General features: G+C 35.4%; 1 protein-coding gene across 1 annotated transcript in view; it reads left to right on the forward strand.

Annotated features, from left to right (window-relative positions):
* Positions 1-22,312, forward strand: part of ZCWPW2 (zinc finger CW-type and PWWP domain containing 2) — a 134,064-nt gene that overhangs the window by 44,387 nt on the left and 67,365 nt on the right. Inside the window, exons 4-5 of the mRNA XM_077760757.1 lie at positions 4,134-4,487; positions 15,455-15,614. Coding sequence (XP_077616883.1) covers positions 4,134-4,487; positions 15,455-15,614 — 514 coding nt within the window. The remainder of the gene's footprint in view (positions 1-4,133; positions 4,488-15,454; positions 15,615-22,312) is intronic.

Consider the following 22,312-nt stretch of genomic DNA (forward strand, 5'->3'; position numbering starts at 1 on the left):
ACATATTATTAATATAGCCATTACTCTCAGGAGCAGGAAACATAACAGGTTTTCCTAACACAGAGAAGACAGAGATCAGACAAAATGCCAAGACGGAGGAATTCATCCCAAAAGAGAGAACAAGAAGAGGTAGAAGTAATGGCCAGGGAATAGTCAAAACAGATATAAATAATTTACCTGAGTCAGAATTTAAAACAACAATCATAAGGATACTAGCTGGACTTGAGAAAAGCATAGAAAGAAGACACTAGGGAGTCCCTTACTGCAGAGATAACAGAACTAAAAGCTAGTAGGCCAGAATGAAAAATGCTGTAACCTAGATGCAAAGCCAACTAGAAGTAATGACCATCAATATGGAAGAATCAGAGGAATGAATAAGTGATATACAAGATGAAATTATGGAAAATAATGAAGCTGAAAAGAAGAGGGAAATAAAAGTATTGGATCATGAATGTAAACTTCAGGAACTCAGAAACTCCATAAAGCATAACAACATTTGTATCATAGGAGTCTCAGAAGAAGAGAGGAGAAAGGTGGCATAAAATTTTTTTAAGCAATTACAGCTGAAAACTTCCCTAATCTGGGGAAGGAAACCGACATTGAAACCCAGGAGGTGAAGAGAACTCACATTAAAATCAATAAAAGCCAGCTAACACCCAGACATACTGTAATAAAATTTGCAAAATACAGAGTTAAAGAATCCTGAAAGCAGCAAGGGGGGAAAAAAAGTCTTTAACCTACAAGGGAAGACAAAGATTTGCAGCAGATTTCTCCACAGAAACTTGGCAGGTCAGAAGGGAGTGGCATGATATATTCAACATGCTGAATGGAAACAGTATGCAGCCAAGAATACTTTATCCAGGAAGTCTGTCATTCAGAATAGGAGAGATAGCTTCCCAAACAAAAACTTAAAGAGTTTGTGACCACTGAACCAGCCCTGCAAGAAATATTAAAGGAGGCTTTTTGAATGTGAAAGAAAGACCAAAAGCAACAAAGACTAGAAAGGAACAGGTAAAATCTCCAGAAACACCAACTTTACAGGTAATGCAATGGCACTAATTTCATATCTATCAATAATCACTCTGAATGTAAATTGGAATAAATGCTCCAATCAGAAGACATAAGGTATCTCATTATCTTCAATAGCCAAACTATGGAAAGAGTTCAAGTGTCCATCAACTAGTGAATGGATAACTAAGAAATAATATGTATACACACACACACACACACTCACACACACACACAATGGTATCTTATTCAACCATAGAAAGAATGAAAATTTGCCATTTGCAACAATGTAGGTGCAGCTAGATGTGTTATGCTAGGCAAAATAATTCAAAGAAAGACAAATAACATATGATTTCACTCATGTAGAATTTAAGAAACAAAACAGATAAACATAGGGGAAGGGAGAAAAAAAAGAGAGGGAGGCAAACCATAAGAGACTCTTAAGTATAGAGAACACACAGGGTTGCTGGAGGGGAGGTGAGCTGGGGATAGGCTAAATGGGTGATGTGATTAAGGAGGGCACATATTGTGATGAGCACTGTGTTAGATGTAAGTGATGATTCACTAAATTCTACTAAAACCAATATTACACTATATTAACTAAAATTTAAATAAAAACTTAAAAAGAAGAAGAAATGGGGAGACTCAAACTCTGGTTGTTTAAAAAGTATAGACAAGATAAATGAAGCAAAAAGAAGATATAAACAAGTTTCAGAGTGAAAGAAACATAATAAGAGACAGAGTAGCTACACCAGAATTCTTAGATGCATAGCAGAATTGGGAATTCCTCCTTTATGCAAACTTTGCAAAAAGGGGGAACATTCTGCTTTTCATTTTATGAGGCTATTTTAATCTTGATATCAAAACCAAAGACAAAAAAGAATTGCAATTATTAGACCAGTCTCCTCTATAAACATATATGTATGTGTTTATATATATAAATCTTAAAACTTATATACAAAATTATATAAAATCTTAAATAATTATTAATAAACCTAATACAGCAATATATGTTTAAGAAAAAATTCTCCTAACACTTGACAATGTAGGGTTTACCTAGAATGCAAGTATGGTTCATCATTAGTAAATTCATTATTATAACATACCCAATTAGCAGGCTTAACAAAATCTTTGTTTACCTAAATATATACAGAAAAGCAGTTGATAAAATTCAACTGTACTTCATGATTAACAAAAAGAAAATCCTCACAGTAAACTGGTAATGGAAGGAAAAAAAAATTCTGGTAACCTTTTAATGGTCTCTCCAAAAAATATATACATATTTGATTTTATAGTCAAATAGAACCATTCTCTTTGAAATTAGAAAAACATGCTTACTCTCATGGCATCTATTCAATATTATGCCTGTCTTAGCATAGTAAAAGAATGATTGAAAATACATAAACAAAACACACTCTGTCTGTCTGTCTCTCTCTCTCTCTCTCACACACACACACACACACACACACGGGGAAAACACATAATGTGATGTAAATGTAAAATGCAAAATAATGTCTTGCCCAAGAACAACTGGTGAGTAGCCAAGTCAAGAGTTCACATGTAATTTGCCTCCAAAGCCTGAGCTCAGCAACTTCTGCTGTATCATCTGATGGCCCAGAGAGTAGAGAAGACTACTCATTACAACTGCAATATAAATTGCAGTCTTGCTTCTCATAAAGTTCCTCACCAGTTAAATAACTAACCAGAAATTTTAAATTAATATTATTAATGGAGTGCCTGAATGGCTCAGTCGGTTAAGCGTCCAACTTCAGCTCAGGTCATGATCTCAGAGTTGGTGAGTTCAAGCCCCACGCCAGGCTCTGTGCTGACAGCTCAGAATCTGGAGCCTGCTTCAGATTCTGTGTCTCCCTCTCTCTCTGCTCCTCTGTTGCTCATGCTCACTCACTCTCTCTCACTCAAAAATAAACATTAAAAATTAAAAATAATTAAATTAATTTTATTAACAAAATTTTATATTTATCTTCCAGAAGATTTGGTCTTCATGTTTTTAGAGTTTTCCACTCTTCCAGTATGATAAATACTGTAACAGTGAATATTCTTGGGTCATTGTATATGTAGACTTATAAACTTATAGTCTCTTATAAGTTTATTTTCTGTGAATACATTCACACAAGCAGTATTAACAGGTAAAAAAAAATGTGAACTATCACTACTGGCATATGTTGGCAAATTTCTAAAGCAATTTGTGCTGACCTTGTAATATAAGTGAGTTTCTAAACATATGAATAACTCATGAATTAAGAGCTTGTTTAAATGGTGCTTATAATTGGATAGTAGTGTTCTACTAACTCATGAATATGGTATATTGACATCATTCTTTAAAATAGGTTTTTATTGCAAAATAAATTGCTAATATTTTTACTTTATTTTAGTTATATTAATTTGTACATACATAATTATTATTGAAGCCAGAAGTTGGAGTCTTAGTCATACAATCCTGATGTTTTGTATGTTTAAAATTTTTATAGCAAAATACTTGGAGAAATGTTTCTTTCAAACCACTTTAATTAATGGATAAAAGGTAAAACTATAAGCAAAAGGTTCCTTTAGTTTTTAGAAGCAGATTTTAAACTTTCATATGGTGAAATACTTTGTTCCTTTGATTTTCTTCAGAATTAGAAAAAGAAAGATTATCACATCATTTCATGTACATATACATATATATATACACAAATACATACATATATATATATATATACACGTACATCCCCAAGAGGCAGTACAGCTTAGTAGGTAATACCACAGAATTTGGAACAAAACCGTCTGCATTAAATCCCGACTCTACCATATCCTAGCTCTGGGACCTCTAAGAAATTACTTTTGTTAGCTTCAGTTTTCTCTATAAAAATGGTCATACTTATTTTTATTTGTTTTTTAAAAAATTATTTTTAATTTTTGAGCATTTTATGCCCAGAGCAATTGATGCCCTATTTTGTTCCTTTCTTTCTGGGTAGGTGGAAACATAAATTGTTCAAAATGTATAGCCTTTATAGGATAGAGAAGATATGGACAGAGAAGGTATACTAGAGCTGTTTCTCTGATTTTAGTTTGAACTTTCTTTCCTTATATTCTTGACTCTTTATTCTTTTCTTCTTGTTTTCCAGATTAAATGCATTTATAGAAAAAGAAAAATTGGATGTTAAGATAATAGTAGAATATTCTAACGCTTCAATGGATTCCTCAGCGGAAACCAGTATGTACGTAAACAAAGTGTGGGTTCAGTGTGAGAATGACAGCTGTTTGAAGTGGAGATTGTTGTCAAGTGAGGATGCAGCCAGAGTTGATCACAATAAACCATGGTTCTGCTTCATGAACACTGATTTGAGATACAATAAGTGCTCTATTGCCGAAGAAGACTTTCCTGAAGAGTCTCAGCTTCATCAAAGTGGATTTAAGATTGTCTATTCACAGCTCCCTCTTGGAAGCCTGGTTTTGGTAAAATTTCAGAGTTGGCCAAGGTAAAGTTTCTGTTGTTGTTTTATAATAAACTGTTGAGTTTACTAGTCTTACTAAGTTTCTAACTTAGTCTTACTAAGTTTCTGAAGTTTTAAAACTTTTCAAAGAATCAAATTTTTTCTACTATTTGTCTGATTTCTTATTTACTGTTTTCTTATCACTATTATTTCCCTGACGTTTTAGGGTCTGTTTCTTCTTTCTCTAGTTTCTTAAATTGGAAAGTTTAGGTAACTGACTTAAATCTTTTTTCTTCTTGAAATAGGCAACTAAAGCTATAAATTTCTCTTTAAACACAGCTTTAGCTATTAGCGCACGAATTTTGATATGTTGTGTTTTATTACCTTCGGTTTTGAATATTTACCAATTGTCAAATATTTACTATTTTTCTATGTGATTATCTTCTTTCAAATGAGCTGTTAGAAATATATTTTTAATATCTTATTGAGCTCTAATTTAGATATATTGTACTCATTTCTTTGAATCTTATTTTATGGCCCAGCATAGTCTGTCTTGAAAAGACTGTATACTCTGTAATTGTTGACTAGATACCTAAAGTACTTTTTTTCCTTTAGATTCTTTAGATTTAGTATTGTATAGCTCAGGGCTTCCCACACTAGATTGATTTTCTCAAGTATGCAATATGTACTTTTGTTTATATGGGAAACTGTTCATCTGTCCTTCTATTCTGAATGATAGCCTTTCTGCAATATTCTTGGTTGCAAGTTTTTGGGGTTTTTTTTTTTTTCTTTCTTTCAGCACTTTGAATATATCATGACCACTCCCTTCTGGCCTGCAAAGTTTCTACTGAAAAATCAGCTGATAGCTTTGTGGGGCTTCCCTTGTATGTAATTGTTTTTTCTCTTGCTGCTTTTAAAATTCTCTTTATCACTATATTTTGCCATGTTAATTATTATGTGTCTTGTGTGGACATCCTTAAGTTGAGTTTTTTGAGGATTCTTTATGTTTGCTGGATCTTGAGTGTCTGTTTCCTTCCCCAGATTAATGAAGTTTTCAGCTCTTTTTTTTTGAAATAATATTTCTGCCCCTTTTCTATCTCTTCTCCTTCTGGGATCCATCAATGCAAATTTTATTATGCTTGATGGTATTACTCAGTTCCCTTAACCTGTTCTCGTTTTTTATTATCTGTTTTTCCTTTTTGTTACTCAGTTTGGTTGCTTTCCATTATCCTGTCCTCCAGTTGTTGATCTGTTCTTCTGCCTCATCTAATATGCTGTTGCTTCCCCCTAGTGTGTGTTTTCTTAAATTTCAGTTACTTACTTCATCTCTGACTTGTTCTGTTTTATATTTTCTAGCTATTTCTTGAAGGTCTCACTGAAATCCTTTACTCTTTTCTCAAGTCCAGTGAGTATTTTTATGACCATTACTTTGAATTCTTTGTCATGCATATTACTTACCTCTTTCATTTAGCTGTATTGCTGTGGTTTGTACTGTTCTTTCATTTGTGATATATTCCTCGGTCTCCTCATTAGTCTAACTCTGTGCTTTTTCTATGTATTAATGAAGTTAGCTATGTTTCCTGATCTTGAAAGTAGTGGCCTTATGAAGAGGAGGTCCTGTTGTGGCCTATAATGCAGTGCCTCCTTATTCACCAGAAGCAGGTGCTTCAGGGGTGTGTCCTGTGCGGGATGCTTGCACCCTACTGTTGTGACTGAGTTGCATTTGCCCTTAGTCCAATTGGCTACAATGGCCCACTTTGCTTGTTATGGGTGCACTGGGCAGAGTTTGGTCCTTGTGCCATTAAGGGGTTTAGTCTGGGGTGGCCATGGGCTTGTGGTTGAGTGGTGTCAGCAGTCAGACCAGATGTCTGTCCCCAGTCTGCCTGCTGGGGCTACAGTTGGACTGATCAACAGGGCACCCTCTCTGTGCTGCCAGCTATTAGGTTTGGCCACTGGAACTGTGGGTGCACTGGTATGTGTGGCTATCTTCTCCTCTCCCCAGGGCAGAAGTCATTTTGGAGTGGTACCAGTCCCTCCTGGAGTTGTTTACAGAGTGTATCAGGGCAGGAGGGACACCTGCTGAGTTTCTTGTGCACTTTAATTTTATATGACATGAGTTATTTTCTTTAAGAGATTTTTTTCAGTCAGTTTTATCTCTGTTGTTCAGATTGGATCATTTCTATTTTAAGTTCACTGATTCTTGCCTCTTTCATATTCATTCTGTTATTGAGAATATCCATTGACTTTTTTGTTTTGGTTATTATGTTTTCAGTTGTAAAATGTCCATTTGGTTTTCTCTATATTTTCTAGACTTTATTTTTTAGACTTTCTGTTTTTTTCATTTTGGATTTTATTTAAAGCTATTTTAGCAGGCTGCTCCTACTACCACACTAAAGGGAACTCTTTACAAAAGAACTCTAAAAAAACCTCATAAACTATGAGGGAACCTCTTTGTTACTGCTGGATGGGAGTTGGAAGTCTAGGTTTTCTCCTCAGCTTTCAGTTACCCTCTCTGGGAAAGGAAGGGTGTCTCATTACTGGTAGGCAGAGATGAGAGTTGAGGATCCTCACTCACCAGTTTGGCTGAGAGAGGTAGGGTACCTTGTTACTCACCTCCACTGATACCATGGGGGGAGAACCAGTTCATGCTGGGAGGTGATAACAACTCCATCTTCCCAGTAGGTTTCTTCCACCACCACTGAGAGGGGAGGATGTGGGGGCTTTATTACTGCTGGGTATATTGAAGTACAGACTCACCACTTGGCCTTTGTTGATGGGAATAGAGCTGGGGACCTGCAGAGTTTTCTATGGTATTTGGCTGGGAAAAAGCAACTATTGCTTAGAAGTTTTCTGTATTGCTAGGCTTTTCCTATGCTGGCCCTTTGGCTTGAAAAAGCAGGTTTCATACGGATTTTTTTGCTCCTTTATACCCTTGGATGTCTCTGAGTTGCTGGCTTCTTTAGCACCTAATCTAGGAGATATGAGGCAAAAATAACACTCAGGGAACTCCCTGTCATGTCATTTGTCAGGTTCCAAGGTCCTTATCTGGTTTATTTTCTCTTCACATTTTAGAAACATCTTATGTTTGTTGGATATATAATACCCAGAAATTTTTGATATACCTAGGATGAAGAGTCTATTTCTACTTGTCCAAAAGTGGAATCTGCAGAATAGATTTTCTTTAGCCTTTTTGTCTAAATCATATACCCGAGTCCCTTATTCTATGATTTTCTCAAAGTATCAAAAATATGAACTTGTTTTCCGAAATTTATTAGCATTTTTCTTTCACATATTTTCTCCCCCTCTCCACACAACCTCGCATACCGTCAATATCCCAAAATCAGTGTGGCATTTGTTACAGTCTCTGAACCAGCATTTACCCATTATTGTCGATTCAAATCCACAGTTTACATTAGGGTTTGTTCTTTGTACTGTATATTCTGTAGGTTTTGACAAATGTGTAATGACATGTATTCACCATTATAATATCATACAGAACAGTTTCAGTGGCCTAAAATTCTCCTGTGTTTCACCTATTACTCTTCTCACCACTCCTGGCAACTGGAGATCTTTTTACTATATCCATAGTTTTGCCTTTTCCAGATTACTGTATTATTGTAATCATGATATGTTGCCTTTTCAGGTTGACTTCTTTCACTTAGTGATATACATTTAAGTTTCCTCTATGTATTTTCATGGACACACATGATTGTTTTAATTTGTATTTCCCTGACGACATGCGATGTGGAACATCTCTTACTATACCTATTTGTCATTTGTATACCTTATTTGGTGAGGTATCTACTTAGATCTTTTGCCTGTCTTTTAATTGAGTTCATTTTCTTATTGTGGAGCTTAAGAGTTCTTTGTATATTTTGGGTATCAGTCCTTTATCAGATATGTTTTTTGCAAATATTTTCTCCCAGTCTGTGGCTTATCTTCTCATTCTCTTACCAATGTCTTTTGCAGAGCAGACACTTTTAATTTTAATGAAGTCTAGTTTACCAATCTTTTTTTCATGGATGGTGCTTTTGGTGTTGTATCCCCACTTTTATTTGTACCTTCTCTTTCCTTTATCTGTATTGATCCTTTCTTCTTTGATTTGGATTATACTTCCAGCAGTTTCTCATTACTGTAAGCTTTTGTCCTGGTAAAGGTTTTTTGTTGTTGTTGTTGGTTAGTTTTAAGTGTTCATAGGGCCCAGACTACTCCAATACCTTCAGGTTTTGTTGAATTCCCCTCGTAGTTTTGGCTGCTGTGCTCACGTTGACTTGTTGCACTTTTCAGTAAGTACTTCTTGCAGTTTTGAGGTTCTTATTTCACAAACCAGTCAGACCTCTGGTTGCCTTCTCCCTCCTGCCTTGTTTCCCCTCATACTGGCGTTAGTAATATGTGGGTCTTGTTACTATCAGTAGTTTGTATGTGCCTGCTCCTATTTTGGTAGTTTATGTGAATAACATATCACTTAGTTTTGTTATAGATGTTGTGTGTCAGGTTTTTGCTTTGCTATTGTAGTTGTTCTACCTGTACTTATCGGGAAATTTCAGGAGATTCTAAAACTATCACAACATGGCTGTTATCTTCCCAGAATCCCTTGCTATTTTACACTGCATTCTCATACTTAACAGTCTCAAAGCTAGGATATTCTGGCTCATATTACTTTTTTTTCACTCACATTCAGCTATTCTTGAAGAGTATAAGATGTTTGCTTTCATAGAGAGACTGTGATGGACCTACTTTACCACACACACACACACACACACACACACACACACACACGAGGCCTTTAATGCAGCACCTACATTTATATTCTTATTCTGTCACTTACTGTTGTGGGCTGACATATGTTCCCCAGAAAGTCATACTTTCAAGCTCAAACTTCATAAGTGACTGTATTTGGGATCAGAGCCTTTAAAGAGGCGATTAAGTGAAAATAAGCTATTAGTGTGGGCCCCACACCAATCTGACTAGCATTCTTAAAAGAAATTTGGACACACAAAGAGACACCATGGCTGTACATGCATAGAGGAAAGACTATGTGAAGATGCAGTAGGAAGGTAGCCATCTATCTACAAGCTAGGGAGAGGCTTCAAGAGAAGCCATCCCTGCTGACCTATTCATCTTAGACTTAAAGCCTCCAAAACTATGAGAAAATAAATTTCTGTTGTTTAAGATACTCACTGTATGGTATTTTTTTTGTGGCATCACTAGAAAACTAATACATTTAATATCTTTGCAAATATGGAAATCTCTCTGAGATATATACCTTGTGCTACTGAGGACTTTTCTAGAGATAAAATGTGAAATGTTGTAAATACATACATATTATTTACTTAAATAAAAATATTTTCTTATGTAAAATAATTAGGATTGGCATGAAGAGGAGCTAGATCGCTATGTAAAAAATATTTTAAAAGACATGATTATTGGGGCACCTGAGTGGCTCAGTTGGTTGAGTGACCAACTCTTGATCGCAGCTCAGGTCATAATCCCAGAGGTGTAGGATCTAGCCCCACATCCAATGCCACCCTGAGCATGGACCATGCTTAAGATTCTTTCTCTGTCTGCCTCTCTCTCCTTCTGCCCCTTTCCCCAACTTACTCACTCTTGCTCTGTCTCTCAAAAAAAGACATGAATATGAATGCTTATTTTATGGCGTTACTTATAAAGGTATTTGTAGTCCCATGTCATTTTTCAGATCTAAAGTTAATATTTTGAAAGCAGAGAGTTTTTATTTTCTAATGGAAATTTTGAAGGTACAATAACTAATTCAAGAAATGTATTTGTTTCATGTCACTGTATCTGAAATATTACGTTATAAATCTGATTAGGAATTTCTTTTGCAGTTTTGTGCTTATAACTGAGGGTTAGAACTTGAAATACCCATGAAACATGTTTTATTCCACCCCCTAAATTGTCTCTAATCTATGATTAGAACCTTCAGAATGCCTGCAAAATGCGGCTGCATCTACTTTTTTGCTTATTGGAAAGAGTAGAATGCATTTGGCTAAGTAGTCAGATGTATTCCTCTTTATGAACTAAATATAATTGAGTACAGGCTTAAAATATACTGTTAAAATATAAAAACTCAAATCTAGCTATATTTTGTATTCGGTACTACAAATACATAAAAAGATGATAACAGGATAAATTACAATAGCAGAATATAAAGCTAGAGTTAACCCACTAAAAACAAACATCAGTTCTTAATTAAGCAACATTAAAGATCTTGAAGTTTCAAATGGGAAGACCAGCTAGGTGGCTATAGAGACACTTAGGAGGTAGCATTTTCTGGGTCAGTTCTTGGTAGTCTATGGTCTTATCAACATCTCAGAGTTATTCTTTCCCAAAGAGTTGGCCTTCTCCAATAAAGCTAAAAAAGCTAAAGAAAGACTGATACAGAATCTACAAATGCCTATTTAATCTTTATGTAATAAGAACAAATAATTGTAAAGAGAAAGCACTTTGTCTATGGGCAAACTCCACAGAAAATCAATTTACAATAGTTATTTACCTCCACATTGTGAGATAGCACACACTTACATACTTACAAAAGTACATATGCAATTTCTTGCCTTTGAGTTATGCTATATCTGTTGTGCTTAGGGTGGGGATACCTACATGTACTAAGAAGAGAAAAACTATCTTCCTAATGTTTAAGCAGCCTTGATTTTAAAAAATTGATCAAATAGCATCGTATTCAGCGAGAAATGGCATAGAAGTTAAAAGTGAAAAACAATGAATGGTGTATATTTTCCTTAGTAGAAGAAAATACATTGTCAAGCCAAAACTAGGCTCTATTTTAGGGTAACTACCTTGGGCATATTTACACAGACATTTTACAAAGATTTTTCATAAATGTGAAAATAAATTTATAGAAAATATATTTGTACTCTAATGTACCATAGTAGTAAAATTTAGTAGTAAAATATGCCTTTAAACTAACAAACCAATCCAATGATAAATTTTAGATATAGTATTTAAATTTATAAATTGAGATTTCTAGATCCTTTTAGTATTATAAAATATTTGATTATTTCTTATTTGCATTCTTTTGCCTATGTATTAATATACTTACAACATGGAGAGTGGGGATGGGAAATCTCCTCTTCCTATCAGCCTGCTGTAGTTGGGTACAGCTTAGAGATTTTGTAGCAAATATAACATTCAGTCAGTGATGATTCCAACTCACCCATTTTGTTTCCCACAGATAAAGAAGGAGGCCCAAGTAAAATCTGCTCTCCTCTTAAACACCCAAACCATAGCTTGAAAATAGCAGTCACTGAGTATAAATACATAGCAACTGAAATCGTGCTTAAACTTCAACTTGTTTTGAAGGCAATAGCTATCTTATTAAAGATCATTTCTGGGGCACCTTGGCGGCTCAGTTGGTTAAGTGTCTAGCTCTTGGTTTCCGCTCAGGTCATGATCTGGTTTGTGGGATCAAGCCCCATGCTGGGCTCTGTGATGATGGCACAGAGTCTGCTTGGGATTCTCTCTTTCATCTCCACCCCTCCCCTGCTCATGCATGATCCCTCTCTTTCTCAAAATAAACAAACATTAACAAAGAAATGTTATTTCTACTGTGTGGGAAAGGTGTAAGACATCAGTTTCTTCATGGTATATTTGCACTTGAAGTTACCTGTTGTACCCAAATTTCTCCTTTTCCCCAAGTGAATTCCAACACCTGGTATCTATTTGGCTTGTTGTATTTGTATATTTTACCTCCCACCACCCACAGACTCTAAAATTAATCCCACAACTTTCCTTCTAATTCTAATACTTTCCCGTGGGGTTGCCATCTCTTACTCTCCCTCTCCATCTTTAAGCCCACAGACAGCACTTTAGAATTTCTCATCAATATGAATGTGAAAAATCGGGTAGTGGAAGTGCACAATACAGTATCATTGTTGACAGTTTTAGAACTCAAATGGAGTTCAGAGTAAGAGCAAAAAAATGGACATCAGCTTTCTTCAATCACACTGAGTCAGAGAAAATGATAGCTATAGCATGTGGAGAGAAGTAATCTTGTTTTCTGCGTCTGTTGCCTCTCCTCAACTTCTCCTGCAATTTGGTACATTCTATCTTAGCACAGACTATGAGTCAGACAATTCCTTTGCACTGCCTAAAGAGATAATAAAGTGCCCCAGTTATTTGGACATTTGACAATATTTTTCATAATTCATGTAAACCAGCATCCAAAATTTTCTATAATATGTTTTAAATAATGAATAGAAGCTCTTTTCTTTCATTGGCATCTAATTATTTTTAGGAGTCATCTCTAGTTTTATTTATATTTTATAGAGTAATAATTTAAATTGAATATTCTTGGGCCCAATAGGTTTGGGTGTAAAAGAAGTTGTATCAGCATTTGTGTCAGAAAACATAGTAACTGCAAAAATTTTTTTCATGTCTCAAGTGTTATAAATCCTATGATTGTTTTACACTGAATGGAGTTGATTCTATTTATAATTTAATATTGCTTGGCAATAATCCTTTTTAATATTGCTGTGAGGTGCAAATCAACTAGTATTAAACATGAACCCCTTACATTTTACAAAGAGTAATCAACAACTATAATGTAACAATTACAATTTGGCTTCTTTTAAAGTAGTTATTAATCCAGTTGGAGGACCCACTCTTTCTTGATTTCTGATAAGTTAGAAGTGTCCAATGCAGCTGCTACTCATTCTTAATCATTTATTTGCCTATTGAAATCTTTTTCTTTTGAGTGAATTCCTTCAGAAATGTAGATTTCCAATGTAGGTTTAAAAAATAAACGCCACTCAAGGTTCCTTTTAAGCACTTTTGAGCCCATAAGTGTTGCCAAATAGCAATGATACCGTGATGTGAACCTGACAATAACAAGATAGGTCCTGAACCTCTCCTTGACTTTCCATCATCATTTCTAGTTTTCCGAAGTATTTGGCTTCTTTGGGTTCTACGTAGTCTGACTCAATTTGTAATCATCCAGCCCTTCCTCTTCCATGATCTAGAGCTACCAGGCAGCCCCTTCTCCTAACTCAGAGAGGGCCAAGTGTCAAAGAACTCTGCTCAGCACTCTGCTTAAGTCACACACTTCACTGTCCCTGGTGACTGGTGCACCCAAGTCATTGCCTTCTGGCAGCTATACTTGGGATATGTCAGGTTCCTGGAATCACCTTGTTTTAATTGATAATACTAACTGTGAAATATTTGCATTAGTTTACATTGTGTGATTTATGATCTGTAAAGACTTTTTTTTTACAGTGGTATGGTAGATGTGTTTCTATATTTATGACTTTGTAACTTTTATATCAATAGACAATTTAGTAGACGATCAACCATCTATAGTCCTCAAACCCAAGCAATTTATAGATTTTACATTTTTGTGATTGCAGGTTCTTTATAGCATGGTCTGTATGCTTCCTTTAGGTTTTAAAATTATCTAAATATCTAATTTGTCCAGTTTCTAAATAAATGAGGCAAAAAATGCTTTGTATCATTCTTCCTCCTTCTTAATTATACCAATTAACTTACCTGTATATGATTGTATTAGTTTGTTAGGGCTGCCATAACAAAGTATCAAAGACTAAGTAGCTTAAAAATAACAGAAATTTAATATCTTACCATTCAGAAGCTAAAATTCTCAGGTCAAGGTATCAGCAGGATTGATGTCTTCTGAGACTCTCTAGTTGGTTTGTGGATGGTTTTCTCCTTGTGTTCTTTATGTGCTCTTCCCTCTGTGCATGTCTATATTGTAATATTCTCTTTTTTATTAAGAAACCAGTCATGTTGGATTAGGACCCACCTTTTAACTTAGTTATTTCCTTAAAGACACTATCTCCAAACAGTCACATTCTGAGATACTGGAGACTAGGACTTCAACATATGAATTTGGTGAGGGGTGAACACAGTTTGGTTCATAATGATGGCACTCTACAATATTTTGATTTGCAAAACCCCAAAATGTATAAAGCATGTACTTGTTTGAATTTTGTAACTAGCACAGTGAGGAACCAGAGTCATAGCAAGACCTAGTTACCTGCTTGAGGCCTCTTGTCTGGTAGAAGGCAGAACCAGAGCCTGAGTCTTCTGATTTGAACTTCACTACCTTTTTTCACTAGGGAGCTACAAACTGAAGTAGAACTTGGCATTCCTTGGTCACAGCTTCCCAACATTTTTTACTGTCTTCCTTGCCTGCACTAGTCTCTGAACAATAGGTCAGAATCTCAAAATTTTGCTAAAACAGTTAAAACTCAGTTGATATATATATCTCAAAAACATATATATACATATACATATATATATTATATATGTAAATGTGATGTATATATTCATTTTTGCCAAATGGAAAAATGAAACCTATCAAGAAATTTCTGGAGGTTTATGTCATAAAAGAACACACCTCTAAAGCTTTATTTTTAGTAAAGGATAAATTTTTTTTCTAGAACTAAAAATTTTTAGAAATTTGGTCTTCCAATGGAGCAGATGCAGGGAAGGTGCAAGGCTGCTGAGCTCTGTTTCTGCATTTCCCACAGTAGTTACGATCTTTAGCGTTTTCACAGCCTAAGCTGCCAGTACCCTTTGAGCAGCCCTGAGCCCTTTGGCTCAGGAAATGACAGCTCTCTCCTACTCCATCAGAAACTGTCAGTGGGTTAACATTTTAGTAATTAAGACTTCTGATTGGTTAGAGTTGATTCAAATGGGCCATGAATTTACATTTCCTATTAGCCCTGCCTAAATGTCTTTTATAGATCCTGGAGATCATCCTTCTGTCTTACAATTCTTTCTCCTTATATCTTATGTTTATCTTAACTATGTGACTTCCAAAGCTTTCTATATCTGCAAAGATACAACTGATAACTTCTATCAAGTGAATATCCTACTTTTAAAGGATACAAGTATGAATATGTTTAATTTTACAGTTTTTAAAATTCAAAAGAATAAGTTTGATATATGATTGTAACATGTTTTGATTTCTGCCTTTTTTTTAAAGCATCAAAATAATTAAAAATTCTTTCTTTTGAAAGTTGGCCAGGGATACTTTGCCCAGATCCTTTTAAAGGGAAATATGTGGCCTATGACCTGGATGGAAATGTTGAACAATATCACATAGAATTCCTGGGTGATCCCCATTCAAGGTCATGGATGAATGCAACATTTGTTGGACATTATAGTATCACATTAAAGGTAGGTAGAGTAACATCCAAGTTTTAGTCTTCTTGCACTTGTTTTTAGTTATGGCCATTTTTATCTCAGAACCTAAAAGATATATAATTATTTACTTTTACATTTATATGAACTAAATAGTATATACTATTTGTTTAAAACCAAACATTTGTATTTCTAAAGAAGTTTTTTTAAGGGAAGCGTGGAAACTAGAGTGGTTTTAAATTTTATTTTCCTAATGGCAATATAGTATGAATCAGTTGAGGACTTTACGTAATTGCCTTTTGAAACAATTTTAAGATTATCATTTGGTAATTTTTAAAAATTCCCTTGAGAAGATTCTAAGTTGTAGCCCTAGTTCATAGGGAAAATTAATTATGGAATGTAACCAGAGTTTCAAATTTCAAACAGAATATTTCATTATACTAACTCCTTCAGTATCTTTTAAACTTAAAATCACTCACTACAACTAATGAATAGACTGGACTCTCAGGTTAATGAGAGTCGGTGAAGTGGACCTATTTCCATAGGTTTGGTTTAGTCATTATAAATCAATTCAATTATCTGTGTCTGTGTTCTAATATTGGAACTTTTCATCTGCAAACCATGCCTTCATTAGAAATCTGATTTGAAGATAGATGTCAGAAATGTGGATTCCTGGGGTGCCTGGGTGGCTCAGTTGGTTAAGTGTCCAACTTCAGCTCAAGTCATGATCTTATGGTTTGTGGGTTCAAGCCCAGCATCGGGCTCTGTGCTGAAAGCTAGTTCAGAGCCTGGAGCCTGCTTCAGATTCTGTGTCTCCCTCTCTCTCTGACCCTCCCCTGCTCATGCTGTCTCTCTCTCTCTCAGAAATAAATAAAGCATTGAAAAAAAAAAAAGAAATGTGGATTCCTTTGACTGTTTCTACTTTATAGTGAAAATATATATATATATTCAAATACACATATAAATGTATGTGCATTTAAGCCACACCATTTAATCCAGTGTAAGCAAATCTGTGTAGATTTGAGGTACTTTAAAACAGGTTTTTACTATATCTTTGGCATAAGTACTATTTTTTTTCCATGCAACTTGAAAGAAACTGAAATGGAAGGCCATTTTAATAAAAATATTGAAGCATAAAATAACATATATACTTTCATTCCATGGTAGTTGTGTGTCAATTACCTTAATGTGACACCTTCTCTGCTCTGACACCTTGGATGTGTCCCTAGGCACTTCTGCTGGCAGCCACAGAAGACAGTAAGAATTGTTCAACCTTCTTTGCCCTTCTCCTCTTTCCTAAAGGATGGGGAAACCTGCTAGCTTCTCATGAAGCAGACCTTAGAATCTTAGACATTTGACAATATGTTTAAGAGCAAGGCATTCTTAAGAAATTATATTTAAATATAAGTGAAAACTAAAAGTGGATTTTTAAATTGTCTCAACTAATATTTCTGTCAGGATTTGAATTCTGTCAGAATTAATTTAAGTTGTCTGATTCCAGTGAGCATACCATTAATCCCTGGGACAAGGAAAAAATCTGATGTGAAATAAAGCTAAACTCAAGCATCAGTACCCATAAGTTTTTAACTGTCTGAAAGAATTAAAGCAAACTTAGAAATTCTTGAAAAGACCCCCAATTCAGGGCTGCTTAAATAAAGCAGACCCTTAATACAAAGATGAGAACAGGAAAAAATAAAGTATCTATTTCCCCTTTTCCTTCCCCTACTCTCCCAGCTAGCCAAGTACTCCAGGTAGATAACCCATTGGGTGCTCATAGGCTTGGGCGGTTCTCTTTTCTACTGACACTCAGGGTACCTTTCCTACATGCTGTGTGTGTGTGTGTGTGTGTGTGTGTGTGTGTGTGTGTGTGCATGTGTGCATGTGCATTTGCACAAATGTGTGGGTGTGTCTTACTCTTTTTGTCTATCTTTTTCTTCTTCCCTTGGAGCTGATATAATAGGGATGCCTTTCTCAGTGGGTCTCTTCATTCAGGACTAAAATTTTAATTCCTTTCTACCTCAAATTCAGCTGGCACAAGTCAGATTGTCCCTTTGTGCTCTGATTCCCCACTCCTGCCAATCTAAGGATCTCCACTTACCAGGATGGGAAGACTCATATTGAAGCCTCATTGCCCCAAGCTACTCAAGAAACAGAAAGGAAAGAGGTTGACTCTGGAAGCACTGCCAACCAAAGTAGAAAAAATGGTTAAAAATGTTACATATGAGAAATTGGTTGAAAAAGAATAATTTGATCTATGTATTATCAAGGGATAGCTGAGATTTCCCTGTCCCTGGAAGATGGAAATAGTTTAACCCCCACCTATAGTTCTTTTGCCTAAACTTCCCAGAAATTTAATCTTTTAATGGTCCTTTCTGGACTGGAGCTCCCATATCGTCAAATTCTGTCTCTACACTGTACCACGTTGATCCAGATATTAAGTTCACACCCCTTCTTCCATAAAATACATCACTCACATGAAAAATAATGTATAGTAGCCAATGTGGACTTTCTTAAAGATTTTTCTAGAAGTGGAGGAGGATGCACATTGTACAAGTTGTCTGATCTCTTTTTATAAAACTAGCAAAGGATTTGTAATTTTCACTACTTAAACCGACTAAGTCGTATTTCATACATTATTTTAACATCATTTTATCCTAATTTGTGTAAGCTTAGTTTAATAGGTGATTGAATGTTTTTGAGTTTTCACTGAATATGGACTATATATGTTTTTCAGTGTATATGTTCAGGTAGGAGAGAAATGTTATCTTACAAAGACATTGTTTGCATTTCTGAGAAAATGAAACATGATTCTAGTTTTAGATTATGAAAAAATTAACTGTTTTAGTTCATGTTTGTCAAATTTTTTTTGAATAGTCAGTTTTCCCTGGTTGATATAGTTATGGGACTACTGATTTACTAATCTTATCATTGAAAGCACAACAGAGCTCTGTCACTGCCTATTGATAGGTACAGAGGATAAGGTTTCCACCAATAAATAAAACTTCTCATAGATATGCCAGGATATACTTTAGAATACAGTGGAAGGCAATATTTAGGTTGTGAATTTGTAATTTACATTAGTTTATTTATACAATTATTTTTTCATTTACTGTAAAAGCAGCAGCTCTATAGACAGCTGAAACCCATCTGCCCCCAACCCCCTTACTTAGAGGAAATAAATAAGAACATGTGCTGGATGGCTATTTTTTTAAGAATTGATACACAGAATACAGTTCTTTGCACCCAATTACCCCAAATTTTGTTCTTTTATGTTTAGTGGATACATGTCTGCAGAACCCATTATTTGCAGGTTTACCTTTTAGCTTGACAGACTACATGACTTTGTTTAGCATTTCTGAAGTCTGGCTGTGCATTAGAAATCTTTACAAAATAACAACAAAATGACAACAGCAACAAGAATGTAGCAATGCCTGAGCTCTACCCTCCTGGATCAGTTAGAACAGAATCTCTTGGAGTAGGGCCAGGCCTCAGCAATTTTAAGCTCCTCAGATGAATCTAAGGAAGGACAATGGACTAAATTTTCTCAACTTGAGGCATCAGAGTTTTGTTGACTTTGTCTTGACTAGCGTAGTAATATAACTTTGGTTATGGTTTACTGTTTGTTTCCTATTGCCTTCTATTTCTTTGCTTAGTCTTTTACTTTGGTTTGCCTTGAAATTATGCTCACTGCCATATGTTCACATGTCAAACCATAATAATCAGTTTGATTGAACACAGCTTTAAGGTCATTCCTGTCACTCAATGTTATGCATAATTTATGGATATTGCTGACAAAACTGATATATAATTTGAACTTCATATTTTTAGTAGGTTTAAGTTGAACATCCATCTTATTGGTTGTATAGAGTCATTATAATTTTTCTAGGACATAAATAATGCACTCCAACCAATGATTGCTTGGCCTGTAGTTTTCTAGTTTTTCATATTGTCAAGAAAACATAGATAGTTCATCCCTGATGCTATGATGCTCCTGTGGTAAAATTTAAATTCTTTTTAATGTTTTTATTTGTTTCTGAGAGAGAGAGACAGTGTGAGCAGGGGAGGGTCAGAGAGAGAGGGAGATACAGAATCTGAAACAGGCTCCAGGCTCTGAGCTGGCAGTCAGCACAGAGCCTGATGCGGGGCTCCAACCCACGAACCATGAGATCATAACCTGAGCCGAAGTCAGACACTTAACTTACTGAGCCACCCAGGCACCCCTCCTGTGGTAAAATTTAAAGGTTTATTTTGTCCATGATGTGAATGGATTTTTTTTGGCTCTGTATTTTAGTGATTTGCTTACTACTGTACAGAGGGTGTACCTGTACGCGTGCAACTGTGTCTTCGGGGACCAGAGATCATTTGCATATTTACCTGTTGTATTATGGAGTTGTCTGTATTTTCCAGGAAGATGAGCAGGGAGCAATGCCATATTGCCAAAGTTAAGCTCTGCAGTTCCTAGTTCTGTTTTCTAATTGGAGTAGTGTTAATAGTGCTCACTGAAAATTTCCAGGTCTCTTTCCTTCTGTTACAGAGAATTGCACATTTGATACTTGTGGTGGGTGGGGCCAGTGAGTTGTGTGAATTGATGTATGCCACGTCTTTTAGCACATAAATGTGTGCAGTACAACATCCTTCGGAGTTCACTCTTTCCCCCATGGTACTGTGAATGATAGCATTTGAGACGTTGATTTGATATTCTCTCAGCCTGGATCCCTGAATGACTGCTCCCTCCCCCTCTCTACCAGATAGCAGATAAGCAAGGTAAAGATGATATAGGCCTTGTGTTAAGCCCTTGGGATTATTCTAACAGATGCACTAATGATGGCACAAAGGATGTCACAGTTCTTCGAACTTGTATCTTTAGAAGGACCATTTTGAAATTTCAGTACTTCAAGGAATTTGGCCAAATGACTATAATCATCGTACTTTAACTCTTCCAGTCTGTCAATAGAAGTAACGCAACTTGTTACCCTGTAGTAATTTATAAAATAAGTTTATTTCTTTTCTGTATAATGAAACATGTATGAGTAGAAATTACCAACTGATGATCAGTTTTTTGAATATAAATTTGGTCTAATAAATATCTTCCAACAAAAGGCTCTGATGTCAACATGCATTGTGATGACTCCAACAACGAAAAGAGCCCACAAACAGCAAAGATATAATGAGTCTCTGCAATCCCATGAAGATCTTCACTATTTGACATATAAAAGAAACTGAAATTCAGGCTACTTGTCTAGCACAAGGTTGCTCAACTACCAAGTGATGAGATAATTATTAGAATCAGTGTCTGACTTCAAAGTCCAAATTATTTGTCTTCTATACCCTGCCAATTTACTTATGCATCAGCAGTGGCCTGATTTATTGTGAAAATTTTCCCACATTTGGCTACAAAAGGAAGAAAATTCTCACCTTTTAATTCTAAAAGGTTGAATCTTGGCAGTCTCTGGTAGTCTTGCTCTTTATTCGCCCCTTGTTGTCCCCCCTTGGAGGACTAATGACCAAGCAGAACTCTTGATACAAATTACATTTGCAGTAGTCATAACAAGTGCATCTGGATGAACATCTATTTGAGCAAGTGTTTTGCTTATTAGGATCCAAATTCTAAGAGTGTGGTTTGTAATAAGGATTAGCAAATTAGTTTATAACTAGATCATCAGGCAGTGTTTTGCTTTTAGAGTAATGGGGTGAGACCGGATACAAATCTGTTGAGCCAACTCAGTAGAAAACCACATTTGCAATATCAATTATATACATACATACATATATATGTATGTATATTTCTCAACTTACAGTGTGGTTACATTCTGATAAACACATTATAAGTTGAAGGTATCATGAATCAAAAATGTATTTAATACTTCTAGCCTACCAAACATCATGGCTTAGTGTGGCCTTCCTTAAAGGTGCTCAGAACACTTACATTAGCCTACAGTTGGTCGAAATAATCTAATAAAAAGCCTAGTGAATAATCATGTATTGAGTATTGCATGTAATTGAATACTATAGTTAAAGTGAATAAAAGCATTGTTGTACCGGTACAGAATGTTGTCAGTATACCAGTTGTTTACTCTTGTGATTGTGGGCTGACTGGGAGCTATGGCTTGCTGATGCTGGGCAGCATCATGAGAAAGTATCCGCCACATAGTGCTATCCCAGGAAAAGATCCAAATTCAAAATCTGGAGTATGAGTTCTACTGAATGTATATCATTTTTGCACCATTGTAAAGTCGAAAAATTGTAAGTTGAGCCATCACAAGCTGGGGATCATTTCTCCAGATGTGTTTTTAACCATGTTCCTGCTTGCAAGTAATCTGTATAGCAGTCCAACTCTTGTAAGTTTTTATTGTATGAATTGCGCATTTGATATAAAATTTGCTATAAATTTGGTATTATCAGATTAAGATTTTTCATTGATGTGCATGTTTTCTAAGCACTCTTTAGTTCTTGGCCTGGAGAAAGGTTAGGAAAATTAGAGCATATTTCCACAACTGTGACCTTATTTGTGACTAATATGCCAAGAAAATTTTTGTAGTCATGTATATTAGGAAAAAAATTAAGTTGTCATAGCAGTTAAAAAGGCAGGCTCTAAAGCCTGGGTCTTCGGGTTTGAAGGTTGGCTGTGTTACTTAGCAGATGATTGACTACAGGCTTACTTAGTCTTTACAAGTCCCACATGCCTCATCTTAAAATGGAGGTTATAATAGTATCTGCCTTAGAAAGATGTTGTA

The sequence above is a fragment of the Crocuta crocuta genome, unplaced genomic scaffold (genome assembly GCF_008692635.1).
Source record: "Crocuta crocuta isolate KB4526 unplaced genomic scaffold, BGI_CrCroc_1.0 scaffold253, whole genome shotgun sequence".
Classification (NCBI taxonomy): domain Eukaryota; kingdom Metazoa; phylum Chordata; class Mammalia; order Carnivora; family Hyaenidae; genus Crocuta; species Crocuta crocuta.